Source organism: Bufo bufo, chromosome 6 (genome assembly GCF_905171765.1).
Source record: "Bufo bufo chromosome 6, aBufBuf1.1, whole genome shotgun sequence".
In the NCBI taxonomy this organism is placed as follows: domain Eukaryota; kingdom Metazoa; phylum Chordata; class Amphibia; order Anura; family Bufonidae; genus Bufo; species Bufo bufo.
In genome coordinates this window covers 327809965-327825414 of record NC_053394.1, presented here as the reverse complement: position 1 = coordinate 327825414, position 15450 = coordinate 327809965, and the positions used below count along the sequence as shown (strand labels likewise).

The 15450-nt window shown below is 45.7% G+C and overlaps 1 protein-coding gene across 1 annotated transcript in view; it reads right to left on the bottom strand.

Annotated features, from left to right (window-relative positions):
- Window positions 1-15450, bottom strand: part of LOC121003167 (fer-1-like protein 4) — a 144940-nt gene that overhangs the window by 85587 nt on the left and 43903 nt on the right. Inside the window, exons 13-15 of the mRNA XM_040434794.1 lie at window positions 10782-10906; window positions 10136-10270; window positions 7803-8003 (exon numbers count right to left, since the gene is read on the bottom strand). Of these exons, the coding sequence (XP_040290728.1) occupies window positions 7803-8003; window positions 10136-10270; window positions 10782-10906 (461 nt within the window). The remainder of the gene's footprint in view (window positions 1-7802; window positions 8004-10135; window positions 10271-10781; window positions 10907-15450) is intronic.

Here is a 15450-nt window from a genome sequence, read left to right as displayed (position 1 = left end):
CTCTTATATATACTCCTTGACATTGAAGTTGTGCCTCTACAAAGGAAAAGTCATGGAAATATGGAAATCACTGGATTAATAGACATGTTATATGTAACTGCTAAAAAAAAGAACCAAATTATTCAAAAAATCTGGTTTAGTATTAAATATGAGTGCCATATGCCGAAATACACGCCTTGACATGCTGTCAATTAGGTTATTAATGATTGTCTGAGGAATGTTCTGCCATGCTGAATGCACTTGTGGCACGCAAATCATCAAGATCCGCTGCTGGCAGCTCCCTTTACCATTGCCAACTAATAAAGTCGTAGATGTGTTTGAAGGGAGACAAGTCTGAAGATGCAATGCATTGAACTCGCTGCGTGTGTCTGCTAGAGCCCGTCCTGACCTACGTAGCACTGATAGGATCGCAAAGCATTATATTGATTTATGATGCTATGTAACCCTTAGAGTTCTGGAACGTATTGTATAACACTGACATAATGCTGTCATTAAATGCATTTAACTTGTGCATGTGAAACCAACCTTAGGCCACGCAGGCTGCTCACAGTGACACAAACATGTGGCCTGGCATTGTCCTGTTTAACAACAGCTCCTGGGAAACTTCAGAGAAATAGCCATACCTCTGGGTTCACGACCAAATCAATGTAATGCTGAGCCATTCGTGTACCTGAAATGAAGACTAGAGGAGTCTAGTCCCCGGAAGTAGGACCAGTGTGAAATTTCCCTGGTCTCCAGACCTATTTGTGACTATCATTGTTTCTGAGACAAGAGCAGGAGTCATCATTGAAGATGTTAGATCTCTATTCTGGCCTCCATTGCCATCTTGCTGGGCACCATAACAACCTTTGAGACTGGTGGTGTGAGTTCAATGGACCAACTGTAGCTGAATATCTGATGTAGGAAGGCGCAGGGGTCCGTCATTGACAGAAGGTACGTGTCACCGAGGTTCCTGGCCTCGGTGAGATAGGAACTGGTTATTTTGTGTGTCAGCCGCAGCTAGTGCTCCCTGACACTGTTTTTTCTTAGTGTGGCTGAAAAGAGCAGGCCAGGTTTTGGGCTGGGGTTTAAAAACCCAGCCAGCAGCTCAGCTGGGTGTGGAATAAACCTCCAGGTGATAGTGGAGCTCTGTGTTTTGGGAGCTGAGGAGTTCTGCCATACTGCAAGGCTGAGAGCTGCATGAGAGCTGCCAGCTGGAAGCCAGGCGCCCTAAACCCTGCTGTGGACTGCCAGGTGACGTGTTTCTTTGAGTTCTGTGGACTTTTGCTGTGTGAATTAACACGAGGATTCCTGCGGTGTGAATTAACACCAGGGCCCTGCCAAGTATTGTGTTTTTTTCCTGCCTTTTTTTGTGTGAATAAACACTGACTTTTGCTTTTCAACCGCGGTTTTACCTCTGTACTGCGTCCGCTTACCCTGCCTACCAGAGCAAATCCCTACAATTGGTGGCTTAGAGCGGCCAAGAGCAGTTAGGCTGGCGTGAACGCCGAAATATTTTTGGTTTGCACATGGTTGTATGTCATTTATCAAACCGGCTAGATTCAAACCGGTGTCACGTGACGAAATGGAGGCTGTTATGAAGGCCCTCGTGAAGGCTAACCTGCAGCAACACAAGGCTAATAAGCAGCAGCAGGAGACCAACCAGTTGCTGCTACAACATGTAATGGCTTTGCAGACAGCAGGAGCAATCCTAAGCGTACACGATGCCCGGAAAGCAGTACGTGCAGCGATCCCTAAAATGACCCCCGCAGATGACGTCGAGACCTACCTGGCGATGTATGAAAAAGTGGCCACCAGGGAAAAGCTGCCCCAAGACCAGAGGGCAGAGGTCGTCGCTCCTTTTCTGACGTCAGAGTCCCAGCAGGTGTTTTTCGACTTGCCGGACGATCAAGCGGCCGACTACCCAAAGGTAAAGGGGGAGATTTTGGCAAGACTGGGGGTGAATGTGCTGGTCCGGGCCCAGCGGGTGCATCAGTGGGGGTTCAACCCGACGTGTTGAGCCCCACTGCTAAATTGATGGTCGACCTGGTTGAGCGCTATGAGGCTACCCGGAACTTACAGGGGGGTTCTGTTGGGAGGGGGGCAGTCAGATCCCGTAACTCTTCACCCCGGACCCAGCAACTGGTGCCCACTAAACACGCCCGGGATGTAACCCCTGTGGACCCCGCTCCAATAATCTGCTGGAGGTGTCAGGAGCCAGGCCATGTTCGAGCGGACTGTCCACGTCAGGGGGAACCCATGGCCACGAACTATGGCTTCCGTCAATCGTTATATGCCAGGAAACTGTGTGCAGTGGGTGCTCCGGAGTCTCTGTTCCACCTGTGCCAGGTTGAGGTGGGAGACACTCCAGCGGAGGCTCTGTTGGACTCAGGAAGTCTGGTGACCCTGGTAAGGGCTTCCCTGGTATGTTCCACTGAGTACACCGGCCATAAGGTCGGAGTCATGTGTATCCATGGGGACTTATAAGACTACCCTACTGCTATGGTGTCTCTGCCTACGGTTTCCGGTAGGTGGATCCACGAGGTGGCTGTTGCAACCCACCTCCACCTCGGTGGCCTGTTCCGAGAGTGACTGATACGTGTGAGACAGATGTAACCCTAGCAGAGTGGCCCGGCTCAGGGGGGAGACCAGGACCTGGGAACCTGTGTCCGAAGGTCCAGCAGTAGGGGTGACCACCACTTCGGTGGAAGAGGAGGAGACAACGCCGCTGAGTGTAATGGTGGGAGACATGGAGGACCTGCCGCCGGGGCCTGAGCTGGCAGACCTCAATGTCTCCGGGGATAATTTTGGTACCGCGCAACACCGGGATCCAACCTTGTCCCGAGCCTGGGAAAATGTACTAATAATAGATGGTGAACCACAACAACCAGGGGCAGAGTCGGTGTTCCCCCATTTTGTGGTCCATGAGGATATGTTGTATCGGGTAAATCAGCTGCGAGGTGAATCCGTTGAACAGTTGTTGGTGCCCCAGGCTTATCGCAAACTCGTGTTAGAGTTAGCCCACCAGCATGTTCTCGGGGGTCATCTGGGAATGCAGAAAACACAGGACCGGATACTACAATGGTTTTACCGGCCCAGTGTGTTTAAAAAGGTGGACGAGTTCTGTAAGTCTTACCTGACCTGCCAGGCAACTAGCCCCCAGCACCTTTTTCGCAGTCCCTTGGTACCCCTCCCGTTCATCGAGGTACCATTTGAGCGAATCGCTATGGACCTGGTAGGTCCTGTACTGAAGTCCGCTAGGGGACACCAACACATTTTGGTTGTCCTTGATTACGCTACTCGGTACCCGGAGGCAGTGCCACTGCGACATACATCGGCAAAACTTATAGCTAAAGAGCTAATGGAGATGTTCTCCCAAGTGGGGCTACCTAAAGAGGTCCTGACTTACAAGGGGACCCCTTTTATGTCCAAGATCACGAGGGAACTCTGCAAGTTGCTGCGTATTAAACAGTTATGGACGTCCGTGTACCATCCACAAACGAACGGACTGGTTGAAAGGTTTAGCAAAACTCTAAAAACTATGTTAAAAAGGGTGGTGACCAAAGATGGAAAGGATTGGGACCTTCTTCTGCCTTATCTCATGTTCGCAGTGCGAGAGGTGCCCCAGGCCTCTACTGGGTTCTCGCCCTTCGAATTTCTATATGGCAGGCATCCTCATGGCTTGTTGGACGTAGCCAAAGAGGCATGGGAACAACAACCCACTCCGCATAAAAGCGTCCTGGAATATGTTGTCAAGATGCAACAGCGGATAGAGACCATTTTGCCTCTTGTCAGGGAACATATGGAGGCCGTCTCAGCGAGCCCAGAGTCGGATCTATAATCGGCAGGCTCGGGTCCGGAACTTTAACCCGGGTGATCGGGTTTTGGTTCTGGTGCCGACCATGGACAGTAAGTTCCTAGCCAGGTGGCAGGGGCCCTACGAGGTACGTGAAAAAATTGGAGAGGTAAATTACAAGGTACACCAGCCGGGGAGGCAAAAGCCAGAGCAGATTTACCATGTTAATTTGCTAAAACCTTGGAAGGATAGGGAAACCTGTATGGAAGACAGTCCGCGGCCGGGCTTTCTTGGACAAGAGATTCCGGCTCCTATGTCTGATGCAAGGGAAGCGGTTGCCACAATAAAAATTGCTGACAGCCTCTTCTCTAAACAGGCTCAGCAAACCAGGGAGTTCGTTAGTCGGAACACGGATGTGTTCTCAGACCTCCCTGGACGCACTTCCGTAATTCAACATGACATTGTCACTGAGCCTCAGGCAAAAATCCGGTTAAAGCCATACCGAGTACCCGAGGCTCGACGAAATGCCATCTCGGAGGAAGTGCAACTCATGTTGCGGCTGGACGTCATTGAGGAGTCTAAAAGTGAGTGGGCCAGTCCTATAGTCTTAATTCCCAAGCCAGACGGGATGTTACGATTTTGTAACGATTTTCGGAAATTAAACTAAATATCAAAGTTCGATGCATATCCAATGCCTCGGGTGGATGAACTAATTGAGAAATTAGGTCAAGCCAGGTATTTTTCTGTTCTGGACCTCACCAAAGGGTACTGGCAGGAACCCTTGACGTAGGCTGCCAAAGAGAAAACTGCCTTCATCACACCAGAGTGGCTGTACCAATATAAGGTGTTACCCTTTGGCCTGCATGGCGCCCCCGCCACTTTCCAACGTCTAATGGATATTGTACTTCGTCCACAGCGGCGGTACGCCTCGGCTTACCTGGACGATATTATCATTCACAGTACCGACTGGGAAAGTCACCTGCCCAAAGTACAGGCCGTAGTTGACTCCCTTCGAAAGGCGGGACTAACAGCTAACCCAAAGAAATGTGTGATACGGTTAGAGGAGACTAAATACCTTGGGTATGTCATTGGGCGCGGAGTCATTAAACCCCAAGTGAGCAAAATAGAGTCGATACGGAATTGGCCCCGACCTGCCACCTCTAGACAAGTAAAGTAGTTCCTGGGAATGGTGGGCTATTACATGAGGTTTGTCCCCCATTTTGCCACTTTATCGGCTCCGTTGACAGTCCGCTGGAATGACCAGGCGGAAGAGGCTTTCTCCGCTTTGAAGTCGGCCCTGTGTGGGTCCCCGGTTTTGGTGACGCCCGACTTCAAGAGGGAATTTGTGGTACAGACTGATGCCTCCGAAGTAGGCCTCAGTGTTGTACTGTCTCAGGAAGTCAACGGGGAGGAGCATCCCGTTGTTTTCCTCAGCCGTAAGGCCCGGTACAGTATAGTGGAGAGAGAGTGCCTGGCCATCAAGTGGGCACTCGAGTCTCTCCGCTATTATCTGTTGGGAAGGAAGTTCAGTCTGGTGACCGATCACTCCCCTCTCAAGTGGATGAGCCAGGCCAAAGAGAGGAATGCTCTGGTCACCAAATGGTTCTTGTCTCTACAGAACTTTAAGTTTACAGTAGAACACAGGGCAGGCCGTTTACAGGGAAACGCGGATGCCCTGTCCCGAATACACTGTTTGGCGTGTGTTCACCCCCTCAGGGTTGAACAAAGGGGGATGTATGTAGGAAAGCGCAGGGGTCCGTCATTGACAGAAGGTACGTGTCACCGAGGTTCCTGGCCTCGGTGAGATAGGAACCGGTTATTTTGTGTGTCAGCCGCATCTAGTGCTCGCTGACACAGTTTTTTCTTAGTGTGGCTGAAAAGCCGATCCGGGCCGGTTCTTATTGGGAGCATCCAAAGAGCAGGGTGGGTGGCTGTTCCCCACGTCCAGGCCAGGTTTTGGGCTGGGGTTTAAAAACCCAGCCAGCAGCTCAGCTTTGTGTGGAATGAACCTCCAGGTGATAGTGGAGTTCTGCCATACTGCAAGCCTTAGAGCTGCATGAGAGCTGCCAGCTGGAAGCCAGGCACCCTAGAGCCTGCTGTGGACTGCCAGGTGACGTGTTTCTTTGAGTTCTGTGGACTTTTGCTGTGTGAATGAACATGAGGATTCCTGCGGTGTGAATTAACACCAGGGCCCTGCCGAATATTGTGTTTTTTTCCTGCCTTTTTTGTGTGTGAATAAACACTGACTTTTGTTTATCAACCGTGGTTTTGCCTCTGTACTGCGTCCGCTTACCCTGCCTACCAGAGCAAATCCCTACACGGGCTAATAGCCCAGTGCCGTGCAAACCCTCTTCTGATTATTTGTGTAGACACTGTTAGCTGCCCTAGGCTTGGGATGCAATTTCACTTGCAGTACAGAATAGTACTACTGCGGAATCGCTACTCGTCATTTGTCTAATCAGATGATCCATCCGGGCAGAGGTTCGCCTCTGTGCACCTCTTATTATCATTCCAGTTTGTTATTGTTCATCCAACCCTCAGAATACGCAACATTGAACAGTGCTGACATCTTGGTCTAGGCGCATAGTCATCTTCCAGAATGATAAACCAAGATTTCTTATTTCAATGATTCTGTCCCTCTCATTTTGCAACAAGTGGTGATAACCTGCATTGCACAATAATCCTACATGCCTTGATCATATTTTTGAAGTTTCAATCTGGCTTTTATGCTCCTTCAATGTGCCTTAGATTGGAGCTAGGTGCTTGAAAATTTGATCATCTGCAGATCCTACGACTCATGCTACTTCTTCGATTTGCATAAATTAATGGCTTGTCTTTCTTGGTGTTACAATTTCAATGCTGAGGAGTGTGTATATATCTATATCTATCTATATATATATATATATTTATTTATATATTGTTAAGAAAACATTAAAAAGAATCCGTCAGCTCCAAAACACCCTTTAAAACTACAGTAAACTGTGTATAGTGTAAATTACTTTATATTCACTTGCATTCCTACACTGTGCTCTGACAACCCAGCAGTAAATGCATTGAGAGGACTCAAAGAGGAGTGAGCGCGAGGATAAAAATTACATACCCAGACTCAGCATGACTTACACTATACACCGCTAACTCTAGTTTGTGGAGGGGGAATTTGGAACTTACAGATTCCCTTTAATAAGCAAGGTACATACTTCAACCAGCAGTGCAATGCTAAAAAACCAGTTACACATGCAATACAATTTTCCCACAAGATAGGAGATAAATGTATGATTGCTGGAGGTCCTACTGCTGGGACCCCAACAAACTAAGAACTGTGGGACCCCCACTAAACAAGAACTGTGGTCCCATGTTCCCTGTTTGAAATGAAGGTCTCGCTTGCGCACTACCATTCCATTCAAAGTCTAGGGGATTGACAGAGGCGCTGTACCCAGTCTATCTCAGCCAGTCTTATTGACATTGAATGGAGTGGCAGTGAACATGTGTGACCAGTGTTCCATTCAAACAGAGGATACAAGAACGATGGGGGTCCCTGCAGTCGGACTCCCTAGCTATCACACATTTATTACATTTATGCATAGGTGATAAATGTATTTCTTGATCCAGCTCCTAAAAAAATAAGTCACAACATAGTTCACTTTAGAATCATGTTCATGTATGTATAGTATGAATGAATTGAGAAAATATATATATATATATATATATATATATATATATAATGTTGAAGAAAGATGGAGCCTGGCCTTTATCCAGGCTCCATTGAGAGAGCTGAAACGTTGCTGTCAGATGGGTTAATAAACCATCCACTTTTTTTCATCACAATTTGGAGTTTTGCCATCTTTTTTCAACATATGTAAATGGGACCTTGGTCACAGGTCCTTGAAAGGATTTGCACCCGTTTATATATATATATACAGTATATTTGCTCTCAGTAAAAACTGGTTGCTCCCACTGCATATAGGACTTCATGGCTTCATGGCTCATAATTTCATGGCTCATAATTTAATTTCTATGACATACTTACCTCTCTCATAAAGCTTCTGTTTTCAAGTTCTATAAGTTCAAAGGCAGCTATGAGCTCCCCGGCATTCTTATTACTCTTAAAGATGTCAAAGAATTGCAAAGCTGGTTGGATATATTTCGGCCCATCTCCTTCATTATCCTCATCTTCTAATAGTGTTACAATTGGAGTTGCAAAGGCACGGCCCAAAAAGTCAGGTTGCCCCTATAATTTGTAAAAATGATATATAGATTTTTATGTTATCAAAATGCACTAAAGAAGGTTTGGAGAAGAGCAATGTAAATTCTATAACTGATGAAGGTGATTACATTCATTGTAAATCTTCTAAAACAGTTATTTGAGCAAATCGCTTCTACACTAATCGAATGTTACAAATTTCTCAAAAGATTCTAAATTCGCCAAATCCCAAACTTTTGTGATTTGTTCGGCACAAATCACTCAAGACACTGGCCACCATTTTATAGATCAGAAGACAGAGAAGAAGGCATCCGCCACCAAAAACGGGTGCCATATATGTCACTGTCACTTTGACATGTCTTGGTGTTAAATAGCTTGAAAGCTTAGATACACCTTCACATTATAATTTGATAAATGTGTACTATGCAGGGCTATTTACTACTCATTTTTTGTTACTGGATTGATCTCAGTTGTATTTGTTATTCTTTTTCTTTATGGCAATTGTCTATATTTCCAATATTGACACAAAATGTAATAATGCATTGAAGTATCTCTATTACTATGATCTCAAATAATAATGATCTTTGAAACTAAATAGCTTGAAAGGGGCTGGACAGGGGCGTAGCTATAGGGGGTGCAGAGGTAGCAGTCGCTACCGGGCCCAGGAGCCTGGGGGGGGGGGGGCAAAGACTCTTGTGCCACCTAAAAAGACACTGGCATTATAGAAAATGCTTGCAGGGAGGGCTCTGTCATAGATTTTGCACTGGGGCCCAGAATGTTCAAGATAATCCTCTGGCTGGAGAGAAGGGGTTAGGTCAAGAATTTGGTATGGTGGCGGATGCTGTTTGAATTTTTCACTCAGGCAGCATGAAGGCTATGTGCTTCCCTGTCCCTGGCCACAAAGCACAGAGGGAAGAGGGGCCCAAGCTGAACTCTTGCACCAGGGCCCATGAGCCTTTAGCTACACCCCTGGGGCTGGATACACTCTTTGGAGATGTCAGAGTGTCAGAAACGACCTTTCAGAGCAATTCGGGCACTTTCAATTTGGGTTGACTTCATTTAGATTGAATCGAATTTGATGGTCCATTCGACTGAAATGAATTTTGGGAAATTCATCCCTCTCTAATTTGGACCAATTGGATGTTAGCATTTCTATATTGGGTAGCACTGCGGTTAGCCCACTGGTTAACACTGGTGCCTTGTAGCGCTGGGGTCCTGGGATCAAATCTGACCAAGAACAACATTTGCATGGAGTCTGTATGTTCTTCATGGAGTTCTGTTTATGTGGGTTTTCTCCCACACTCCAAAGACATATTGATAGGGAATCTTATGTGGGAAAGGGTCGGCACTGCTGGAATAGACGCGGTGCACGAGTCAGTGGGAAGACGTCCCAATACTTGCAATAAAGAAGGAAGGACCAGTGCTGGTCCTTCCTTCTATATTGATAGGGAGTCTTGAGCTCCTCCTCTGTCTGTAAAGCACTGCGGAATATGTTAGCGCTATATAAGTGAGTAAAATTAATTAAAAACCTTTGACCAATAAAAATGTGCTGCATTAAATGTAACTTGTCGCATTTCTATGCTTAGGAGTCAAGTGGCTGTTTCTAGTTAGTGACTGACAACTATGTCTGTTTCATTGAAACAAGTTAATGGTCTGTTACATGGGCAGATTTTCTGAACGTTCGTTAACAATCCTCTTGCAGTGTAATACTACCGCTGATTGCCCGATGAACGAGCAAAAGCATGCTGAAAGATCAGGATTTGCCGACGGTAGATCGTGCTGTCTAATTACGATCTGCCACTGGCAAACCTACAATATCGGGACAAGTGATGGCATAGCGATCGTTCCTCCCCATGCCGCAGAGGAGATTGCTCTATGTAAAAGCAGCGGTCTCCTCCACTAGCGAGCAGACGATTGCCGGAAAGAACCCTTTCCTCCCGACAATCATCTGCCTGATGGAGATCTCTAATACACCCTTTATACTGCACTTATTCCCACAAGGCTATACATCAATCTACTCAGCTCCTTCTACATTATAACATTCTGCCCGCAGACTGGACATCGTGTTCAATATGACAGGTTACCCTTAATGTGATAAGGACTTTTGTAAGTCTCTCACAGGTACTGACTTAACCGTAATATGTGTGCATTATACTTACAAATTTATCTTGGTCGAAAATATTAATAATGATGAGTGGAGGGTCATTCTTTATGTCTTCCTTATTGCCATCCAAAAGGAGATTGTCATAGATTAGCATTTCGTTCCACATTGGCGCTAGAGTCTCATCAATCACCTAAAGAGACAGAAAGGAAATGGTTAATACAAAAATACTTAAATGAGCTGAGCAAGTCAACAGGTCATAGAAGCTTTCCAAGCTTCATCAAGTCTGATTTTGTAATTATTGCATCTAAGCTAAGGCAAAGGATAAACCCGGCTTCAACAATGAAGATACTGGCAGTGGTTAGTGATCTCGCCTTCTTGCTAATATAGACCTGAGCTGTTATGTCTTGATGAGATGATTATTAGGTAACACGATGTAGACTCTGGATCTCAAATCTGGACAGACTGTTAGCTAAATTAGATAATTCCAGATAAGGCCTCATGCACAAAATCATATCGACTAATCATTATCTTTCCCATGTCTGGTTATGTCATTCAAGTTGCCATTACTTTCATTCCGAAATGTCAAGGATATTGAGGCATTTGCAAACATTCTAGATTTCAATGAAAAAATTATTACATTTTTTTTCAATGGCTTGGATGAAGTTTTTTTTTACTGACTATAGAACATTATTTGTTCTTACCTTGGTAGATTGACATAAGTTGCCAAATATGACTCTAGCAAATGGATCGGACAAACCATTGTCATCAGCAGGAAGAATGCCACGGGCCTGGTACAAATGAGCTCGCAGCTGGAAATAGCGGTAATCTGGAAAAATGAAGTGAGACACGTTTGTTCATTTGGATTTGGGCATTTTGACACCTCAGAGCCCTACAGTAAAAGAAAAATGCATTTCATACATTTTTTTATTTACTTGATGAGACTTTATTCAAAGACTTAAAGTGCACCTGTCACCCCTCTTAATATGTCTCTTTTAGTAATAATAATTCTGGAGCATCTATTTTGATGACTGTATGACATGCCATTCCTTTATTATTCCCGTTAGAACCTATGAATTGCTAGCAGTTTGCAGTGAAGGTCCAGATGGGTGATACCTGTTGGGCGTGTGTCTCTACATGGTCTTTGGGGGGTACTACATCTCCTTATGGAGAGTGCCTTAATCGGTGTGAGGAGACTTACAGGCCAGGCAATGCTCCTCTGGAATTCTGGGAAGAAGATATGCAAATGAGCTGTTAGCAAACTCTACTTATGATGCCATTAGATGTAGGGCAGCTATCCTATAAGTCAATGTTCGACCTTTTAAAGAGTCCTTGGATAATAATTAAGCCAGCACCTCATCTGCAGAGCAGAGAGTGCTGGCTCAGGCTTTTTTCACACTGGCGTTAGACTGATCCGGCAGGCTGTTACGGCGCCTCTCTGCATGTTTGCCGTGCTGCGGCCGCATCTCAGGCCCGTCCCCATTATTGTGAATGGGGCTGGAACAGCCTGCCAGACAAGCCTAAGCTGGGTGAGAGGTCTATATCAGGATTTTGGGGGTACTACAGTATATTATATCTGGTGGCATCAGAGGCAGAGCTTGCTAAGAGACCGTTTGCATACCATCTGCACGGCTTGACACTATTTAACCCCTTACGGACACATGACGTACCGGTACGGCATGTTTCCCAAGTCCTTAAGGACACATGACGTACCGGTACGTCATGGGTTTAAATCGCGATTGCGCCGCGGCAGGGGTTAATCGGAACAGGATGCCGGCTGAAATCATTCAACCGGCATCCTGTCACAATGCCGGGGGGGGTCATGTGACCCCCCCCCCCCACCCGCATCAGCGATCGCAGAAAACTGCAGGTCAATTCAGACCTGCGGTTTGCTGTGTTTCCGGTCCATTCGGGTCTCCGGTGACCTGACGAACCGGAAAAAGACTGTGATCGGTGGTGTGATTACACACCACCAATCACAGTCCGTGCATTTGGAGAGGCGGTGCTGGCCCTGGTGCTGAATGCTGCTGTCCAGGGTGCTGATTGGTGAAGGGAGAGAGGCGCGAGATTCAAACTTCCAGCGCTCCTCTCACCCCTCCTCTTCCTGTTCAGCACCCGCACCCTGCAGCACCGTTCTGCACCAGCTCCTGCGATCCCTCCATCGGCACCCATCACCCTCCTGCACCCATCACCCTCCAGGTAGGTAAGGGTCAGTGAGGGAGAGGCACCGTTAGGCAGGGATAGAAGGGAAAAGTTAGTCAGGAAAAAAAAAAAAAACACTTTCATCTAAACTTTTTTTTTTTTCAGCTTTGAGACCCTAGACCTGCCACTTGCCTTCCCAAGGTGATTATTAGGTAACACGATGTAGACTCTGGATCTCAAATCTGGACAGACTGTTAGCTAAATTAGATAATTCCAGATAAGGCCTCATGCACAAAATCATATTGACTAATCATTATCTTTCCCATGTCTGGTTATGTCATTCAAGTTGCCATTACTTTCAAACTTTTTTTTTTTTCAGCTTTGAGACCCTAGACCTGCCACTTGCCTTCCCACCGCCAGCCCTCCCCCACCACCAGCCTAACTTTTTCCTAACTTGTCCATTTTTTTTGTTAACTTTTTAGTACGCAAACACCCGTGCCCCCACACACACGCACATACAATAAAGGTTTACACGCACGCACATACACACTCACACACACATACCCATGGCCCGCCGGATGTTCTCGGTGGAGGAGCCCCAGTGAGGATGAGGATGACCCCACGTTCCTCTTGTCATCCGCATCCTCCTCATCATCATCTGATGACTAGTGATGAGCGGGAGGTGCCATATTCGATTTCGCGATATTTCGCGAATATTCGCATGAATATTCGTGTTATATTCGGCGAAATCGAATATTCGCAATTATTCCAATTATCGCGAAATTATTTTTTCGCATATTGCGAATATTTATCTTGATAGTATAAGGCAACGTTCCTATGCTAATGACTATGGCTAGGCTAATATGTGTATTTTACGAAATTTCGTAATATTGCTCTAACTTCGTCTCTTAGAATATTACGAATATTCTAAAAGACGAAGTTAGAGCAATATTAAGAACATTTGCAAAAGTCAAAATTGCGATGCGAGTAATATAACACGAAATAGTCGCATGAAGATTTAAACTTAGCACTGCTATATTCCATATTCTAGCCTAATATGGAATATAGCTGTGCTAAGTTAGCACTGCTATATTCCATATTAGGCTAGAATATGGAATATAGCTGTGCTAAGTTGAAATCTTCATGCGACTATTTCGTGTTATATTACTCGCATCGCAATTTCGACTTTTGCAAATGTTCTTAATATTGCTCTAACTTCGTCTTTTAGAATATTCGTAATATTCTAAAAGACGAAGTTAGAGCAATATTACGAAATTTCGTAAAATACACATAGATTGTATTTAAGCTAATATACTGCTATAGTAATAATTTTTAATAGTGTACATATTTTACAAAACTTAAGTTCAGAAGAGGCAAAAAAAATTACAGGAAAAAAAAGGGATTATAGCACTATATTAGCTAAATTACAATCTATATGTGTATTTTACGAAATTTCGTAATATTGCTCTAACTTCGTCCTTTAGAATATTCGTAATATTCTAAGAGACGAAGTTAGAGCAATATTACGAAATTTCTAAAAGACGAAGTTAGAGCAATATTAAGAACATTTGAAAAAGTCGAAATTGCGATGCGACTAATATAACACGAAATATTCGCATGAAGATTTCAACTTAGCACTGCTATACTCCATATTCTAGCCTAATATGGAATATAGCAGTGCTAACTTAGCACAGCTAGATTCCATATTAGGCTAGAATATGGAGTATAGCAGTGCTAAGTTGAAATCTTCATGCGAATATTTCGTGTTATATTACTCGCATCGCAATTGCGACTATTGCGAAATTTCGTAAAATACACATATAGATTAGATTGTAATTTAGCTAATATGGAATATAGCAGTAAGTTGAAAACTCCACCGACTGGAGCAGCCAGGAAGCCAGGAATCCAAAGGACAGGTAAGAACAACTTTAGGGAAGTGGGAAAGAAAAAAATATAATAAAAAAAAAAGAAAAAAAACGAATATTCGATTTCGCGAATATATAGAACGATATTCTAAATATTCGCGAAATCTCGAAATTACGATATTCGAGAAAAAAATTCGCAATTCGAATATTCGCGCTCAACACTACTGATGACGATGAGCCCCCAAGGCGGCGGAGACGCCGCCAGGCGGAGCCAGGAACCCCACATGCTAGGGACACTGTGGCCCACCCTAGTACGAGCCGCCCTGGGGCTCATACTGGTTTCCCGGCCCACCAAATAAGCCCACCGAAGCCCCCTGCCGGTGAACTTAGCTGGTGTCCCCCAGTGGATTTTGAGCCCGAGATTCCGGATTTTGTTGGCAATCCAGGAATCCAGATTCCCACAGTGGGGTTTACTGAAATTGACTTTTTTAGTTTTTTTTTCAGTAACCCATTTGTGAATCTGATGGTGGAGCAGACGAACCTGTACGCCCAACAGTTCGTCACTCAACACCCGGGCTCGTTTTTGGCTAGACCCGGTGGCTGGACGCCGGTCAGTGCAGCCGAGATGAGGACATTTTGGGGCCTCGTGCTGCACATGGGTCTAGTGCAAAAACCCAGTGTCAGGCAATACTGGAGTGGGGACGTCCTCTACCAGACCCCACTCTACAGTATGGCCATGACACGCTCCCGGTTTGAGGCCATCCGGAAATGTCTGCATTATTCAGATAATGCAGCATGTCCCCCCCGAGGTGATCCTGCCTATGACCATCTGTATAAGATACAGCCGGTCATCAATCACTTCGGGGCCAAATTTCCGCAGGCCTACGTACCTATTAGGGAGGTCGCGGTTGATGAGTCTCTCGTTGCGTTCAAGGGGAGACTCAGTTTCCGCCAATACATTCCCACTAAGTGGGCGAGGTATGGCGCAAAGCTGTACAAAATTTGTGAGAGTGCCTCAGGGTACACTTACAAATTTCATGTGTATGAGGGGCGAGATTCCCGTATTCAACCCCCAGAATGTCCCCCCACTCTAGGTGTTAGCGGGAAACTCGTGTGGGACCTTATGTACCCACTGCTAGATAAGGGTTACCACTTGTACGTGGATAACTTTTATACTAGTATCCCCTTGTTCCAGTCCCTCGCCGCCAGATCCACGTTCGCTTGTGGGACTGTGCGGAAAAATCAGCGTGGCCTCCCTGCCTACCCCCTCCAGGTACCTATCCCCAGGGGTGAGACCCGTGCCCTTACCAGTGGAAACCTGTTGCTGGTCAGGTATAAGGACAAGAGGGATGTCTTTGTACTGTCC